The sequence below is a fragment of the Typha latifolia genome, chromosome 15, assembly GCF_019914945.1.
Source record: "Typha latifolia isolate L0001 chromosome 15, TyphaL0001v2, whole genome shotgun sequence".
In the NCBI taxonomy this organism is placed as follows: Eukaryota; Viridiplantae; Streptophyta; class Magnoliopsida; order Poales; family Typhaceae; genus Typha; species Typha latifolia.
This window is the reverse complement of record NC_133100.1, coordinates 1,228,643-1,245,247: the sequence shown is the minus strand read 5'-3', so window position 1 is coordinate 1,245,247 and position 16,605 is coordinate 1,228,643. Positions and strand designations below refer to the sequence as shown.

General features: G+C 36.7%; 2 protein-coding genes and 1 non-coding gene across 3 annotated transcripts; 2 read left to right on the top strand and 1 right to left on the bottom strand.

Moving 5' to 3' along the window:
- LOC140802139 (putative disease resistance protein RGA3) lies at positions 1-3,815 on the bottom strand. Its single transcript, XM_073157575.1, has one exon. It carries the CDS (start codon positions 3,813-3,815, stop codon positions 108-110), a length of 3,708 nt encoding a protein of 1,235 aa, XP_073013676.1. The 3' UTR covers positions 1-107.
- A 5,591-nt stretch (positions 3,816-9,406) lies between these two features.
- On the top strand, positions 9,407-14,556 carry LOC140801926 (stearoyl-[acyl-carrier-protein] 9-desaturase, chloroplastic). Its single transcript, XM_073157312.1, has 3 exons — positions 9,407-9,667; positions 13,005-13,506; positions 13,689-14,556. The coding sequence occupies exons 1-3, from the start codon at positions 9,555-9,557 to the stop codon at positions 14,247-14,249; spliced, it is 1,176 nt and encodes a 391-aa protein (XP_073013413.1). The 5' UTR covers positions 9,407-9,554; the 3' UTR covers positions 14,250-14,556.
- Positions 14,557-15,671: 1,115 nt separating this feature from the next.
- TRNAA-AGC (transfer RNA alanine (anticodon AGC)) lies at positions 15,672-15,744 on the top strand. Its single transcript has one exon. It is a non-coding gene; the product is annotated as a tRNA-Ala (tRNA).
- The last annotated feature ends 861 nt before the right edge of the window (positions 15,745-16,605 follow it).

Genomic DNA, 16,605 nt, shown 5'->3' with positions numbered 1-16,605 from the left:
TCTCTGATTAAGTCTTTCCAATCCTTGTGTTGCAGATCATTTATTAATAGCAGAGAATCTTGGCCAGAGGTGCTTTCCATAGTTACGCATTCATCTGCCATGCTGAATTACCTGATTTCTACAAAAGGAATGTGAGCAATGGTAGGCCAATCAGGTCCATCGCCCTTGTGGTATCGCTCCTCAAATACAGGGTTGCATCGACGTACGGATAAGTGTTTCAGCATGGGTGGTAAGCTCTCCTTACTAGGCAGTGACTTGATGTTCCGGCAAAACCACATCTCCAGTTTCTTCAGCGAGTGCAGATTCTTCAACTCAGGCAAGGTCTGAAGATTGGGGCAACGCTCAAGATGTAACAATTGGAGGGAGCTGAGATTGTGAAACACCTCTGTGCTGGTTTCCCATTCATAAGAACAAACAATTTCCAATTTTTCAAGGGAGGCAAGACCTTTTCTGCTGAGCAACACTTGGAGCAGCAAGGTGTTGTCAATGTGGAGGGTTGAAAGTGATGACAAACCAACTTCTTTTGGGCGAGAGCATGGCACTGAAGTTAGCTTTGGGCATCCAACAACTTCCAGTTCTTCAAGGGAACAGAGGGCTTCAAGGCCTGCAAGTGACATAAGCTCCTCACAGTAAGTAACTTTCATTCGACGTAGTCCTGTCAATTGTTGCATCCCCATGACAAAGGGAATGGTCGTTATAGCTGAGCATCTTCCTATGTGCAACGACTGTAAAGAGGAAAGGCCTTTGAGACAATTTGAGAGTACGTTGTCAATGACAGCACAGTAGAAGACAGTGAGTTCATCTAGTGATGGTGGCAGAAGGCCGCCATCTTCCCTTTCTTCCAGGTCTTGTGATGCGAATGGTATGGAGCACCTAATATACAAATTTTTCAGCCCAATGAGTTTGTTAATGCCATTCAGCATTAGAGATTTATGCTCATCCCAGGGATCAAACCTCAACCTTTCTAGATACCTTAAGTTATCATGTTGTTGCAGCAACCATTTACCCGGTGATTGTAGGTCTAGACACCCTTCGATTGACAAAGATCTCAAAGATGATGATAACGAGGAGGAGGAAGAAGATGAAGAAGTCAACTGACATGATGCTGTTAGTAATTCAGGGAGAACAATTAAACCTACACTCCTAATTACCAATTTTTGGATAAAAGGAGGGAGGGGAGGAATTGTTGTTAGTTGTGGGCACCGTGAAATCCGGAGGATCCGAAGGTGAGGAAAAAAATGGACCTTCTCATATGAAGTCCACACTTCCCATTCTGGAAAGTCATCGAATATCAACTCTTGCAATGATGGAAAACCCTCTACTGGGCCAAAGCCATAGAACCTACGGCCAACTTCTTTTACTGCATGCATCTGTCTCAGTTCAAGAACCTTAAGCCAGGGAAGTTGTCCTAGAGGTGGGAGGCCCTCCCATGCTGTGCAATCAATTAGTTTGAGAACTACTAGATTTGTGGATGAATTGTGAACCATCCAATAGGGGGACTGGGTGCCTTTATAGCCAATGATACAGAGCTCTTTCAGATGTGGATGTGGTTTGAGGGCTTCCAATACTCCATTCTCCACCTCAATCTTGGCATTCCTTTCAGCAGATTCCCAACATAAGTGCAACTTAACAAGATTCTCTTTATCAAACAACTTGGCTTCTTCTGCTTCTTCCTTACTGTCCACGTTCTCAAGATTCCTAATGCTAAGGTATCCTCTAAGCTCCTTTAGGTGTTTTAACTGTCCAAGCTCAAACCCAGGAACATTTTGCACGAAGAAAGGGCATGTTAATTCCTGAAGAGAAGTCATTTTCCCTATCCCTGCTACCTTTGATAATAATATGCTAGAACACATTAAGTATCGCAAGTTAATTAGTCTGTTCATACTAGCAGGTACATGATTCAACTCTTGCCATGTGAGATCCAATGTCTGTAGATGGTAAAGCTTGGTTAACTCATTCGGTAGTTCTCTGATACCAGTTTTAGAGAGATCCAAGAATCGCAGATGTATGAGATTACACAGATTGATGGGCAACATTTCCATGTGGCAATTGGCCAATCTAAGCATTCTTATTCTCTTTAGCTGTCTAAACACATATTGAAGATCAGCAACATCAAGAAAGACTTCCTTGTTATAGAAGAAGAAAAAGGTACGCAGATTATTCAGCACAAATGCATTCTCTTTAAGTTTAGCCAGATTGTTAGTCAGTACAGATAAATGTCGAACAGTGGTCGGGATTGTCTTCACCTCATCATCTTCAATTCTATAGCACTCATCCTTGGAAACAGATTCTGCTAAGTCATGTAATAGATCATGTATAATGTATTGATCATCAAAAATATATGGCTGAAAGAATGACTTTGATATCAGTTCATTAAAGTAGTCTTCTCCAATATCCTCGATTCTCTTTTTCCCACCATCTTGATAAATCAAACTCTGTGCCATCCACATGCGTATCACATCTTCACGTTTGAAGCTCCAATTTTTAGGAGTTACACTTAGGTATGAAAAACATTGTTGTAATTGGACAGGTAAGTGCAAGTAACTTAGTTTGAGAGCTGACATTATGCCATCTTGATCATGCTCTAATTCCCATATATCACTCTTGCAAATACTCTCCCAGTGAGCATCTTCTAGCTTACCTTTCAACAAAGCTCCCACAGTTTTTGCAGCCAAAGGTGATCCCTTCAGTTTCTTGGCTATTTTTTCACCTATTGCTGCTAATCTTGGTTGCTCCTCGGGCTTCGCACCACCAAATGCACACTCCTTAAAAAAAGACAAGTACTCCTGCTCTGGTAAACCCTCTAGTTTAATTGGGTCCATTGTTCCCATCAACTTTGCTACCTTCTCTAGTCTACTGGTTAACAAGATCTTGCTTCCTTCTTTCCCATAGCACAATGGAGCTTTAAGTATATCCCATATCTCCCTCTCTGTCTCATTCCACACATCATCGAGAACAAGTAGAAATATCTCTGAGCTTACTATCTCCCTGAGGATTAGTTGTAATCTGTTGAAATTTTCAGCATCATTATAATTGTGATGACAGGTTGCTTGTTCTAAAATCTCTCTTGTAAGTTTGGCCACATCAAAGCTCTGGGAGACACAGACCCACATGGTGAGAGAGAAGTGGTTCCTCACTCTTTCATCGCGGTACACTATCTGAGCAAGAGTAGTCTTCCCTACACCTCCAATGCCAAGTACCGGGAGGACCGACACCTTTCCGGCCTCGTGGGACTCCGTTTTCAGTAGTATGTCAATTATCTCTTTCTTTTCCTTTTCACGCCCAACAAAACTATGTAAGTTTGCCGGCAAAGCACCAGTCAGGCGCTGCCCGGTGACTCCAGGCTTCTTTGACTGCCCATCCAAGCTCAACAATGTAAGGAAGTCCCCCACATCAGCAGCAATCTTTTCTAACCTCTTTACAAGATTGCTCAGCTCATTGACATCCTCTTTGGAGAACATCGTGCTCTTACCAACCTTACGAATACGTTTGCTTGTATTGGAAGAAGAGGTGGCAGAGAAACTCACCTCGCCTTCAGTTTTCCTCTGAAGCTCTCGGTAGGTGAAAGTGTCAAGGACATCATCAGCCTCGTACGCCAAGTTCTTGAACTCCTTCAACCATTGAACCAGTGCGGGGTTGTTGATTTGCTTCCCCTCAGTTGCTTGGATGACGCTTTGAACTTTTATGAGCAGTTGCCTTAACCTTTCTAGTTTGTTTTTGACACCAGATTGCAGCTCATATTGCCTTTCAAGGAAGGAGCTGGCTCTGCTCACCAATTCACCCACAACAGCAGATCCGAACATGCTAATTGCCATTGCCAAAAGAGAGGAGAGAAGAGAGAGAAGGAGGAGGAAGAGACTCAAGAGATGAGACCAAAAGACTTTTTTGTGGCACAGCAGGTGACTACCCAACCAAATTGATGCGATACATAATATCTTTTTTGACACTGATTGGAGAGCAAAGATTCTTTAGTCCATCTAGTCTATGAAAATGGTAATTTGGTACCATGCTAGGTGATAGTTATCAAGTCAGTTGTGCTACCAACTTGCCATTATTTTGAAGACTTGCCATGTCAGAGTCCAGGCAGAGAATAAATCTTCTGTGACCCCAACTGCAGGAATCTCTGATTTTTTTTCACTGTATAGATGTTTCTATTTTTTGTTAGAAAGGTATTCTTTGATTTAAATATGATTGTTATAATTTTTCTTTGTTACTTTCTTTATTACAAGAATAAAGTAATTCATAGATAGTGTTATACTTATTTTTATCCATGGTTCAGAGGTGAATTATCCTTATTCATATTTTCTGTGTTTGGTTGCAATACTAAGCCAGAGGGTATACTCTTTTCTAACTAAGCTGATCATTTGTGCCTCATTTTCGCTCCTCTGACCTAACGAAAACCATATATAACACACAAAAAATTATAAAAAAATCATTTTAAGTGATTAATAGTTTCTTTCTATTTCACACATTATGTGTTCTACTTCAATATTTGGAACTCTCATATATCATTTTCTCACAATTTCTTGGTACCAAGAAGCCTGAGAGAAAATAAAAGTGTAAATTTCTTTACACCTTCTGCTTCAATGAGTGGGCTAAATAGGTAAGTAGTTGGGAAAGTGCATACGAGAAGATGCAACCTGATCACAAATTGGTATAAGACGACTAAACTAATAAAAGTTGTTTCAATCCTGTTGAAATAATCAACAACCCTTCTCCTCCACGAGTATATTCTAAGTCAAACTCAGGACAGTTTACATCGGTAGAACTATCGTTCAAATTTTATATCATATCAATTGTAACTATTATATATTATACTAGTGTACAACTAAATATTAGAACAGTTTATATTGGTATATACTCTTTTAAGCTACTATAAAAAATTAAAATAACTATACTTTTTTTTTTATATATTAAGTTAGAATTGGCTCTCCCCTACTAGACAAAGATCGAGCTAGAGACAAGGCTCATCCAGCCCCAATATAGAATTACATATAGCAATCCGATCCTAATTTGATGCCCAGTTAGCAACTCGATTGCCCTCTCTTGGTATCCTATACACATGAAATGCTTAGAAGCAGTTAGCTAGTTCCAAACATTGCACTACCATATTCCTAAACCTCCACGGACTCGTTACTTCGCCCTTAGGGATTCTAGCAGCTTCAAGCGAATCGATCTCCAATATCAGTTTGTAATCCTTGTCGGCCAATTGAAGACATATCCGAATGGCCCAGGTTTCTATAGCAAGGACTGAGTCATTAGGGGCAAGGCTCTCATGTCAGAGGCTTCCCATGCTCATCCCTTATAACTATTTCGGCCTCCATCCACATATGCACCATCTAAGTTTAGTTCCACCCAATTAGTATCCACCTTGCACTCCTCTTACAAGATTTCATTCGGAGCTGCCACCTTGTTGTATTCTACCACCATCATGGTAGTTCTACACGCCACCACCTTTGGGCTAGCCATTTTAGCACTGAACACCACCAGGTTTCTCTACTTCCAAATCTGCATGATTGACTTCTCGTTGAACTACACAAGGATGAGATAAAGACAAGAATCAATTTATGCATTTTATTCATTCCATCGGTATGCTTCCAGGTACCTATAATTGACGATTGCTATGGAAACATCCACGAGCAATCGTCGTTCATTTGATGTCCGATCATCTTGGCAGGAATTCCTTCAAAATTGGGAACCCACAGCTCTCTCCTGGTGGGTGCCCGAGTGGCCATTTTTCCTCTTTGTTTTTTGACATGGGATCATACCCAAGCTACGTAAATTCTTCTATAATAACTCACTGTAATCCTCTCTCTCTCTCTCTCTCTCTCTCTCTCTCTCTCTCTATATATATATATATATAAAAGAAAAATCTAATGTAGGATTCAATTCATGATAATCTAATAGAGATATGAAAGGAAGACACGAGACTTGTGTTTTAGGCTAAGACGTCCACAAATAGGAAATTGGAGAATGTCCATAAGCATGTTGCAATGCTAGTTGTGTGCGCAGTCACATGAAAATCTTGCCTTCATTTATTTGTTTGTAGTTTAGAAGTTTCTTAATTCACATTATATTCTCTATTTAATCTAATCAAAGGGTTTTATAAAAAAATGAGTTTTTCTTACATGGGCTAAACAAATGGCCAATCTTTTTTAAATACATCGGTATTTTAAGCCCCACTAAACTCGGGCCAATATATTAATCCGTCTAATCTAAATTTTAAATCACCAAGTAAATTTCTACTAAATAATTACTTGGGTTGGTTACTAACTTTACTAAAGTTGGTTGGTATAAAAAATAAGTTCTTAAATAGAAGAATACCCCCTCTTTTAAGCTCAATGCTGTAGATCTTCTGTAATCCTGGTTAGAGGATAAGAAGCGATAAGCCATTCATAGGCTTATCCCCAAAATAATAACATCTTCTGGGATGAGTAATCTCGTATTCTAATTTTAGTCTATTATTAGATTTATATAGGATGGAATAACTAAATAAAATAATATTATCATCCTCATTAAATAGAAACTAATAAGATGAAATATTTGATCTTATTCAAAGTGATATATTTAAAAATTTAAGTTATCCTCATCAATGCTTGCACATATGGAACGATTTTTAAGAAAATATTTTGTTAATCTTTAACCTAAAATTATGATTATCTCTCTAGTTTATTTTCTAGAACAAAATAATAAAAAGTGAAACAGTTTTCCAATGTTGTCATTTTATTAAATTATCCATAATTATCACTCATACTAATAAATTAGATGTAATTTAAATATTCTTATGAAATAAAAACGAACATTTGCATTAAAAAAAGACCTCTTTAGTTTTTAAAATAGATTTTCTGTGTATCACTTATGTAAATTATATATATTTATTATAAAAAAATAAATGCATTCAGTTTGGAGAGCTCAATCTTGCTATTACTAAACCCTAAGAGTTTTTTTAATTTATTTTTTTGGTAAATAGCTCGGAAAAAATGGCAAATTAATGATATTTGAATATGTGATGGAATTTCTAAATTAGATCACACACAGTTTCCTAGGTTGTATATAATTCCTACAACCTGGATTGTAGAAAGCCGGCATCCATCATTCCTCTGGTTTCACAGAATTCGGCAATCCTTATGTGCAAATGCCGTCTCCAAGGTTGGTTGAGAGCCATTTAGTTAGGAGAATGGGAGCTGCAAAAATAGGTCCAAGATAATAATTAATGCTAACCACTTGTTTGTAAATTAGGTTTTTTTAATGGGAAATTTGCATATAACACTCTGACTTTTAACGAAATTATAGTTTACACCCTATTTTTACACCCTATTATAGTTTACACGAAATTATAGTTTACTATATTAGTTAAACTTAATCAAACTTCTCGATTGAATTAACTATACCAAAAAATTACGAAACTACTCTCAATTAAGTTCTACTGTGAGCAGTTTAGTCATTTTAGAAATAAGGGTATTTTAGTTGTTTTAGAAATAAAACATCTCTATTTAATAGAATATTTTTACGGTGTTAGTTCAAATCTAACCCAGGGTGTTTTCTATACATATTTATTTAATCACATAGCTCGATTTACAAATAGTAAAAATATAAAGTGTATTCATTAAAAAAAGTAGGGTGTTATGTGCAAATTTCACCCGTTGTTAATGAATTTTGTACTATTTAGAGGGAAAATGTATGAATTTGTCACGCATTTTGCACCGAATCTTCTCGAATTCTCTCAAACGGTGCTCCCACGTTATAGGTATATTTTGTACGAATCTAAACTTATAGTTTTGATGTCACGCTAACTCATTAATTCTCTAAAAATTGTATAGTTTTCTTTACGACATTACAATTAAATTATAAATTATAAAACTCAACCCTTGGAATATTAGTCGAGAGACTCTCTAAATAGTTAGCCTCAAATACTATTTTTTAAGCACCAAACAAATAAAAAATTACTCCTACAAATAATTATACTTCAATTTTTTTTCTAAATAGAAAAAAGAGAAAAAAAATTCTGAGTTAGAGGAGAACAAAGGGAGTGAAAAAAGAGAAGTAACATCCAAACCCTAGAAAAAAAAAAGGGTGGGGGGGGATAAAGGAAGATAGAGAAGTAGAAAGTGTTAAAACCCATGCACAAGCCAAGTGGAGCAGCCTTCCTAATTGCAGTGTAACCGTAAATGGCAGCACTTCAAAGTCTGCTGCCATTTGGTACTCCAGCCATTAAAGTCGATCGGTGCCTCCCAAAGCCATTGTTTCAAAGCTTGGCCCAACACTAGGAAGTCTTTTCTCTTTTACCAAACTACCCCTCCTAAATATTTTATTTTATGTGTTTAATATATTTTAAATTTTAAATACAGCAGTGAGTGTGTTTGAAAATCGCTGTCTCGGTCAGCGATTTCTAAATATAATGAGAGAAATTTGGAAATTTCTGTAAAAGTTGCTGATTGAAGTAAATTATTTAGAATATTTAAACTTCTATATACGTCGCTGACTTGATTAGCGACTTGTATTTAAAAATTATCATGAGAGCCGGCGCTTTCTAAACCCACATAGTTTTATATTTAGGTTTCAAAATAAATTAGGTATGTGAAAAACTTAGAGGTCTCTGTGCACATCTTTCTCATTTAGCCTCCTCCTATTTCCAAAATTATCTTAAAAATATATATTTACAAAAAATAGATATACTAATATTAAGTTTAGATAAATATATAGATGCATAAATAAAATCTTGTCAAAATTGTTTGGCGAAATAAGTTTCGATTTATATTACAATCCTAGAATAAATATCTAAGAATACTTCCCACCGACGGGTACGTTAAAAGAGAATTATCTATTTTTTAAATAAATTTGATAAACAAATTAGATTTGTAAGCCTTGTTCTCCACCTAGATAGATATGATATATATTCTTCTCCTTCATCTTCTAATTTCTTCTATGGCAAGGCAAGTTAGATCTTTTTTTTAACAAATAGCATGAAAAAAAAATGTAAATATTTGCTAAAAAAAAAAAAACTTTGAGTGTGGGCATTTGTTTCTTTCTATACTTGATGAATTTCTCTACCACTCTAGGGTTAATGGGCTTATGCTAGTGCTGTTTGGTATAACCACAATGGGGACTTTGCATTCATAGTTGTTAGAATGCTAGAAGATAGAGAGAAGAATGCAATATATTACTTGTAAGCTTTGCCAAAAGCCATATATTTTAGCATAGATGAAAACTAAGATGATAGAAGCATAATATTCCTTAAAAACATTGGTGGCAAAGTTGATGTGTTTTAAAAGTTTTAAATTGGACAAAATTTGGATGGGTAATTAAGTAAAGAAATAATTAGTAAGTATAAAATATATATAATTTGAAGGGCAATTAGGTAAATTTAAATAAAAGCTTTACATTGTCCTTCCCCTCCCCTCTATTTGAGGAAGTATTAATAGAGGAGGAGAGCCTCCTCCCCTGGCCATCTCAGAGGCATTGAGAGTGGGAGATACAGAGCTGAGAGCAGCTTGAAAGAGAGGAGAGAATTGAAGAAAAGGAGGCTCCTTTACAAGTAAAAATCCAAAAAGGCGATGGCTTTGAGATCGATCCTTCCTCCTGAGACGTCTCTCCTCTTCTCCACCCCAAAAGCAAATGGCAGATCCCCCAGGATTTCCATGGCTTCCACGGTTCATTCATCTAGAAAGTGAGCTCCTTTGTTCTTTAGATCTTTGCCGCATTCGGAATCTAAGAGTTCTTTCGGTTGCATGCGTGAATCGTGATGTTGGTTCGTTTTGATGATCTTGGTTGGTGCCCTCTTGCATTGGGACTGCACGGTTTCGATGATCCCAATGAATTGGATCATCTGAGTTCGTGGGATTTGTGATGTTGGTTTTGTTCATTCTCTAATCGTTGCATTTGTTGGTCAATTTTTTCGGGTGGTTTTACGAATTTATGTCGTCTTCCTTGATGATCGTTTGGTGGTTGATGGGTTCGTATTTTATTTTACTTTTTTCATTATTTTTTTATTTTTTTTACAATGCTCAACATTTGAATTGCTTTTCTCGTGCTCTTGGTTATTTTATTTGGTTGTGTTTACTTTTACTTGACCATGAGCAAAATTAGTTGGAGTTAAGACATGCTATTTCTCTTGCGTGATTGATTTCATGCATGCCAGATTACGGGCATACAGAGGATCCCCGGAAATGCAACAGTCGACTGAGTAGCTTCATGGTTAATCTATGTGTCAGCAGCATATTGGTCTTCTTTCTTGCCTTGTTGTATTTTAAGTAGGTCTCCACTTATTATTACACCATGTGGTACCATGAGGACAAGATTCTTAGTACAATCTATCTAGAAACAAACTTCCAGAGGAGGTAGAAACGAATTCTTAGTATTATTGTTGAGTTGGGCTTGACCTTTATGTGCGAGAATAATTGTGAATGATCCGTGTGCAGCTTTCTCATTATAAGTATGGTTCCAAATTATTAACATGCAGATCGTTCCTTTTGATGTCAGGTTTAGCTTAACTGAATATACGGTAAGAATGGTTGGCAAAAGTCTATTTAGGTTTAGCTCTTTCCTACCATAGCCACCTTGTGCCTTCTAATGGCAGGTTCTTGTGACATGCTGTGGAAGGTCATATGAAGAAAGAAAGATATCACTTACAAGTCAATCTTATATTTGTTAGCAGACATTAGCAAATCTTATATAAAATAAGTCTTTGAGCCAGCCCTTACAAAATCTAGAGAGTGAGAATGAATAAAAAATAAATTAGTATGAAAAGCGAGTTTGCTGTCCAAGGTATCTTTGTTAGTGATATGGTATTATTTTTTGGACTAAAAGTGTTATGATATATTGACTAGTAATATGCTACATATTCTGTCTAAAAGGTCCGACAAATTGATCAATATTCCAGTAAAATTGACTTGCACACTAGGTTACTAAGTTTAATAAATAAAGAACTACCAATCTTTTTAGACAATTCATACTCTGCTTCTGGATTGAAAACGCATCCACGTAGCACCTACTGTGTTTTCTTTTCTATAAAATTGTGACATGTTGCAATCCTTTTACTTTTTAACCTCATGAAGACGACTCTCTTTTCACCAATTATTCTTTATTATGAGTTATGAGTTATGAGCATACACAATCCAATATTGATGTTTAATGCAGATCATTTCCTTTATTTGAATCTTTAACAAATATCTAACTCAGCTCAATTTATTTAGGTATCTACGAAAATTCCACGTCTATTATGATGAGAAACAATAATTTTCTTCAATTAACGAGGTTGCAATACTTAATGGGTCTTATACCTACTGATACTCAGCTAGTGCATGCATGCATTATTGCAGATGGAGACATGCATAAGAGTTTATGTCCGTTTGCAGTAGGTCATGTTAGCTTCTTAACTAATAGGGTAAGCACATAAATTTTGGCCATAGATTTGGTATTTGTTCTCTTGTCAAAAGTCATAAGTTTTCGTATCACTCCAAGTTCTTGATATTTCCTCGTGATAGAATTGCTTGGTCAATCTTTTAGAGTCCCTTAGCATCTCTAGCCATACTTCTTCTTTACTTGTGGCTGGGGGGGAGGGGGGGGCCTAGAAGATGCATCAACTTCTCTCTTGTTTGCTCATAGCTGAGCAGAAAGGTTAAGCTCTTCCTAGGAGAAGCATCAATTGACAATGTGGATGTCCGCTGGCCGTCAACATTCTAAAGAGCTCTATATTCGGAGAAAGAAGTCCTTGCCATGGTTATCCTTATTTGAGTTTTACGAGCAATAAAGGTTAACAATGACATGATTCAATTACCTCATCAAGCTCAACTCTAGTGTAACTTTAGAGGACACAATCTTCCTACCACACAATTACATAGATCACGTGAATGAAGGCCAGTACGGAATTTCAGTGAGATATGAAAGTGACCCAAATGGACTTGCTTAGATCAAAAGTCAAATAATCTTTTTCAGAATAAAGGTCTAAATTTCATAAATTTCTATGACAATAATTTTGCGTAACGAAAAGGGTACAGATCATGGGTTCGATAGGAAACCTGCATACGTCAAGTTACTATAGAGATAGTTGTCAAGAGATTGAACTTCATAAACCATCTGCAGACTATGTTACCTGGTCATGCTTCAATAAGTTAATTATAAACTTGAACAAGTTGGAAAGTTATTTTGTGGGGTGCATCTGGTACAAAGTCATATGCTCATGAATCTACTAAGCATTACACATCAGTTCAGAAAGACCAATTGTTTGTCAAAACTTGAGCATGTACTTCTATAAATGTTTCTTTGGTGAATGAAGAATCATTACTTGTCAACATCATTTAGTATGAATGTATGATGTCAGTTTGAGTGATGCTAGCTAAAATTATTGAAGAGGAAACTTTAGAGGAAATTAATTAGAACTGTGCAAAGAGATGTTTGGCAAAAGATAATAATAATCAGCATAATCAATACACTGGTAAAATGTATCTATTCCATTCTCATATCTCATGGAATGAGTGACATTTCTAGTCCAAAGTTCTACGATGTGCACTGTGCTTATCCTAGTTATTGTTATTATTTTTTTTACTCCCTTTTCTATATTATATAGCTTTTGAACAGTACAAAAAGTAATTGTTTGTCCTTTTTACTCATAATTATCATCAAATGACGGACTTCTATTCTGTTCAAATGTCAAAATCTGGAAAAGAGGTTATCTTTCCAACAAGATTCTTGTACTCTATTCTTGCTGCAAACATGTTTTACGAAGTGGTCAGTAGTAAAAGTACATGTTTCATTAGCTTTTGTAATGTTAATATTTATATTGTTTGGTATTTTGGTTGTTCAGCCAATGCATATCCAGCTGTAACTTCATACGTATTAGAAAATGTTTTCTAAACAGTGATTCTTATGTGACATTTTCCTATGAAAGATTATCTTAATAGCAAAACTCAAGAAAAATGTCAAGTTTCCTATTCGTTGTACGATCTCTGCAGATATAAGCTCCTGCTTGAGTAAAATTTGAAATTGTCTGATACTATTTGATGCAGAGTTGAGAATCTAAGAAAGCCCTTCAGCCCTCCTCATGAGGTACATTCCCAAGTGACTCATTCCTTGCTGCCTCAGAAGATTGAGATCTTCAAGTCATTAGAGGAGTGGGCAGAGAATAACATCTTAGTTCATTTGAAGCCAGTAGAGAAGTGTTGGCAGCCGCAGGATTTCCTGCCTGACTCTTCATCAGAGGGATTTCATGAAGAAGTTAAAGAACTTAGAGAGCGGTCAAAGGAGATCCCTGATGATTATTATGTTTGCTTGGTTGGAGATATGATCACAGAAGAAGCCCTTCCTACATACCAAACAATGCTTAATACCCTTGATGGTGTCCGTGATGAAACAGGGGCAAGTCTTACCTCCTGGGCTGTTTGGACAAGAGCATGGACTGCTGAAGAGAATAGACATGGAGACCTTCTTAATAAATATCTATACCTTACTGGACGAGTGGACATGAAGCAAATTGAGAAAACAATTCAGTATTTGATCGGTTCCGGAATGGTATAGTTCCTCCAAGTTTCTTGTATCTGCTTTTCCTTCGTTTAGGCAGTATATTATATGTTCAAACCTTACAATCGTTCGGTTGATTATTAATTTGATTGACGGTTGGACTTTCTGTTGTTATTATTTTCATGATTTCGCATGATATCAACAAATGATTTGTCTCCTTTTTTTGTCTGTAGGATCCTCGAACGGAGAACAACCCATACCTTGGCTTTATTTACACCTCATTTCAGGAAAGGGCAACCTTCATTTCTCATGGAAACACTGCTAGGCATGCGAAGGAACATGGGGATCTGAAACTGGCTCAGATTTGTGGCATCATTGCGGCAGATGAGAAGCGTCATGAAACCGCATACACCAAGATAGTGGAGAAGCTCTTTGAGATTGACCCTGATGGTACTGTGCTTGCATTTGCTGACATGATGAAGAAGAAGATCTCAATGCCTGCCCATCTGATGTATGATGGACGCGATGATAATCTGTTCGAGCACTTCTCTTCTGTGGCTCAGCGGTTGGGTGTCTACACTGCCAAGGACTATGCCGATATTCTTGAGTTCCTTGTAAGAAGGTGGGAGGTGGAGAAGCTTACCGGGCTTTCTGGGGAAGGAAGAAGGGCTCAGGACTACGTTTGCACCTTGGCTCCAAGGATCAAGAAACTGGAAGAAAGGGCACAGGCAAGGGCTAAGCAAGCTCTGGCTATTCCATTCAGCTGGATTTATGACAGGGAAGTGCAACTTTGATCAGTTGAATGATCTTCGAGCCAGCATAAATTTCTATAGAATGTCCGAATCTACTTTATATCAACAGGCTTTAAAGCGTCAAATAGCTGTTTCATGTCTTTCTAGCAGTGTATCAGGTGTCGACCAATGTCTTTCAATGTGAGTTTGGGTTCCTTCCTTATGCTAATAACCATGGAATATCACCTGAAGCTTGTGAGGACTGTTTTGTGGTCATGCTGTCTCTTATGTAATCTATGGTATGTTGAGTTTGTTCGCACTTTGAATTTTGGTGTTCAATAGTTTTAAGAGCTACAAAAATCTGCACTTATCACTATGTTTCAATTTGTTTTTGAAGAATATCACTAACTGTATTTCCTACTTTAGATTACAACAAAAGTGCTATTTATTACTGCATTATTTGGTATAAAATTATAAATTTTGTCAGCGTTTAATATGTGCAAATGCCTCATTAAAGTTAGGAAAATTTCTAGAGGAATTTCAGCATGTAGGAATTGAAAACTGCAACTAAAGGATCCCATAGAGTTATTTTCCTTAGGATTGGTTAAATTATCATGTTTGGATAGTTTAGAAATTTCTGAAGGAAAAAAAATAGGAAAGAAGAGAGATGAAAGCAGGAGTGGTGGTGGTTGTGGTTAGGTTTGTTGGTGGGAGGAGAAAGATGAGGGGGTAAGAGGTAGTTGGTAGAGGAGAATGAGGAGGAAGAGGTGGTGATGGTCGACGGAGGAGAACAAGGAAAAGTTGGCTATGGGCGGAGGAGAATGATGAGTACCAGTTAGTGGTGATGGTGGCGGCGGTGGTGGGTAGACAAGGTGGATGAGATGGTGGTGGTGAATAGTGAAGGAGGAGGTCGTGGTGGTGGGCGAAGCCGCGGAGGAGAGGAGAATGATGATAGGAAAGTGAGGGAAAGAGTGGGGGGGAAAAAATCTCCTATGAAAGGGTTATATTCTCCGAAAATATTTCCTTTGAAGAACTCATCCAAACACCCGCACATGGAAATTTTCCTATTAATGTATTAAATTAGGCCTTTTTAAAACTGAAAAAATAATAACTAAACAGCCTATTATATTAAGATAAATATTTTTTTATGTTTTCTAAGATATAAACTTATTAATTAAGTTTTTGTATTCAAACTTGTTAATAAATTTCTGTTATTTTCCTTAAGTATCTCCTAATTAGAAACATAACTTTCTAATGCACAAGTTCCGGGCACAAAATTTAATTTATTTATCATGTTAATATCTCACATGATAAAGAAAAAATAAATAAATAAATAACCAACTTTAAAAAGTAAAAAAAAAAAACGTATTTAATGTACCTTTTGCATTTGGTCTCTAATCTAACTGTAAGATTTTATCCCATGCAATGGAACCAACCTTGTTCAAATCTCAAACATTTTATTTATTTAAATTGTTTATCATCAATGGGGATGTAGCTCAGATGGTAGAGCGCTCGCTTAGCATGCGAGAGGTACGGGGATCGATACCCCGCATCTCCACAATGGCAAATTAGATTTTGCTTTTTAGAATAAGCAAAAATAACATGTCAAAATATGGCATAATTTAATTCATGAGAAGCTCTGTAAACTATATTTAAACAATATAAAGAGAGATTTTTAATATTTAGGGTGATGCCCTGACGAGTACTTTTTGAATTTATAACTGATCCATTTAAAATCACAAAAAAGAAAAAGAACCATGAATATTATGATTTAATATGAGCCCATATTCGACAATTCTAATTTAATGTGGTCTGGCCCAATTGAGTCACTTCACAGAGGGTATTAGATTTGCTACGTCGAACCAAGTTATCATTAGAATTTATTTTCAACAGTAGTAGTCTCGGGCTATGGCGTTTGAATGTCAAAATCTCGTCAAAAAATAAGGCTCCTAGATTTTAGTGTTCTAATGGCTACAGCACGATATTCAAAAGTTATATCCCGTTGATTGTTTTTGAATTTTAGTATTTAAAAGCCATCCAATGGCATTCGAACGCCCTAACCCAAGATTGTAGCTCGTCTAACGGTGTTCAAACGTCCGACATTGAGGTCATCGTGTAAAGTTAATTTAAATTATTTTATACTTTGGTTAGCCTCGAAAAGTGTAGAAGGCAACAATTTGAAAAATTATTAAAGGGTATTACCATTTTTTCTATCTTCTTTCTCCTTTAGCCTCCTTTCCCTGCCACTTATCTCTCTCAATCTTCTCCTTCTATCCAAGCTGATATCATTAAGCCGATGCAAGCCCGTTCTACCTAATTTACCAATCCTTCTAGTCTAGTATGGCTAATTACCAATCCTTCTAGTCTAGTATGGCTAATCATCTTCTTCCTCCTCCCTCAAATCCTAACTCCTCCATTC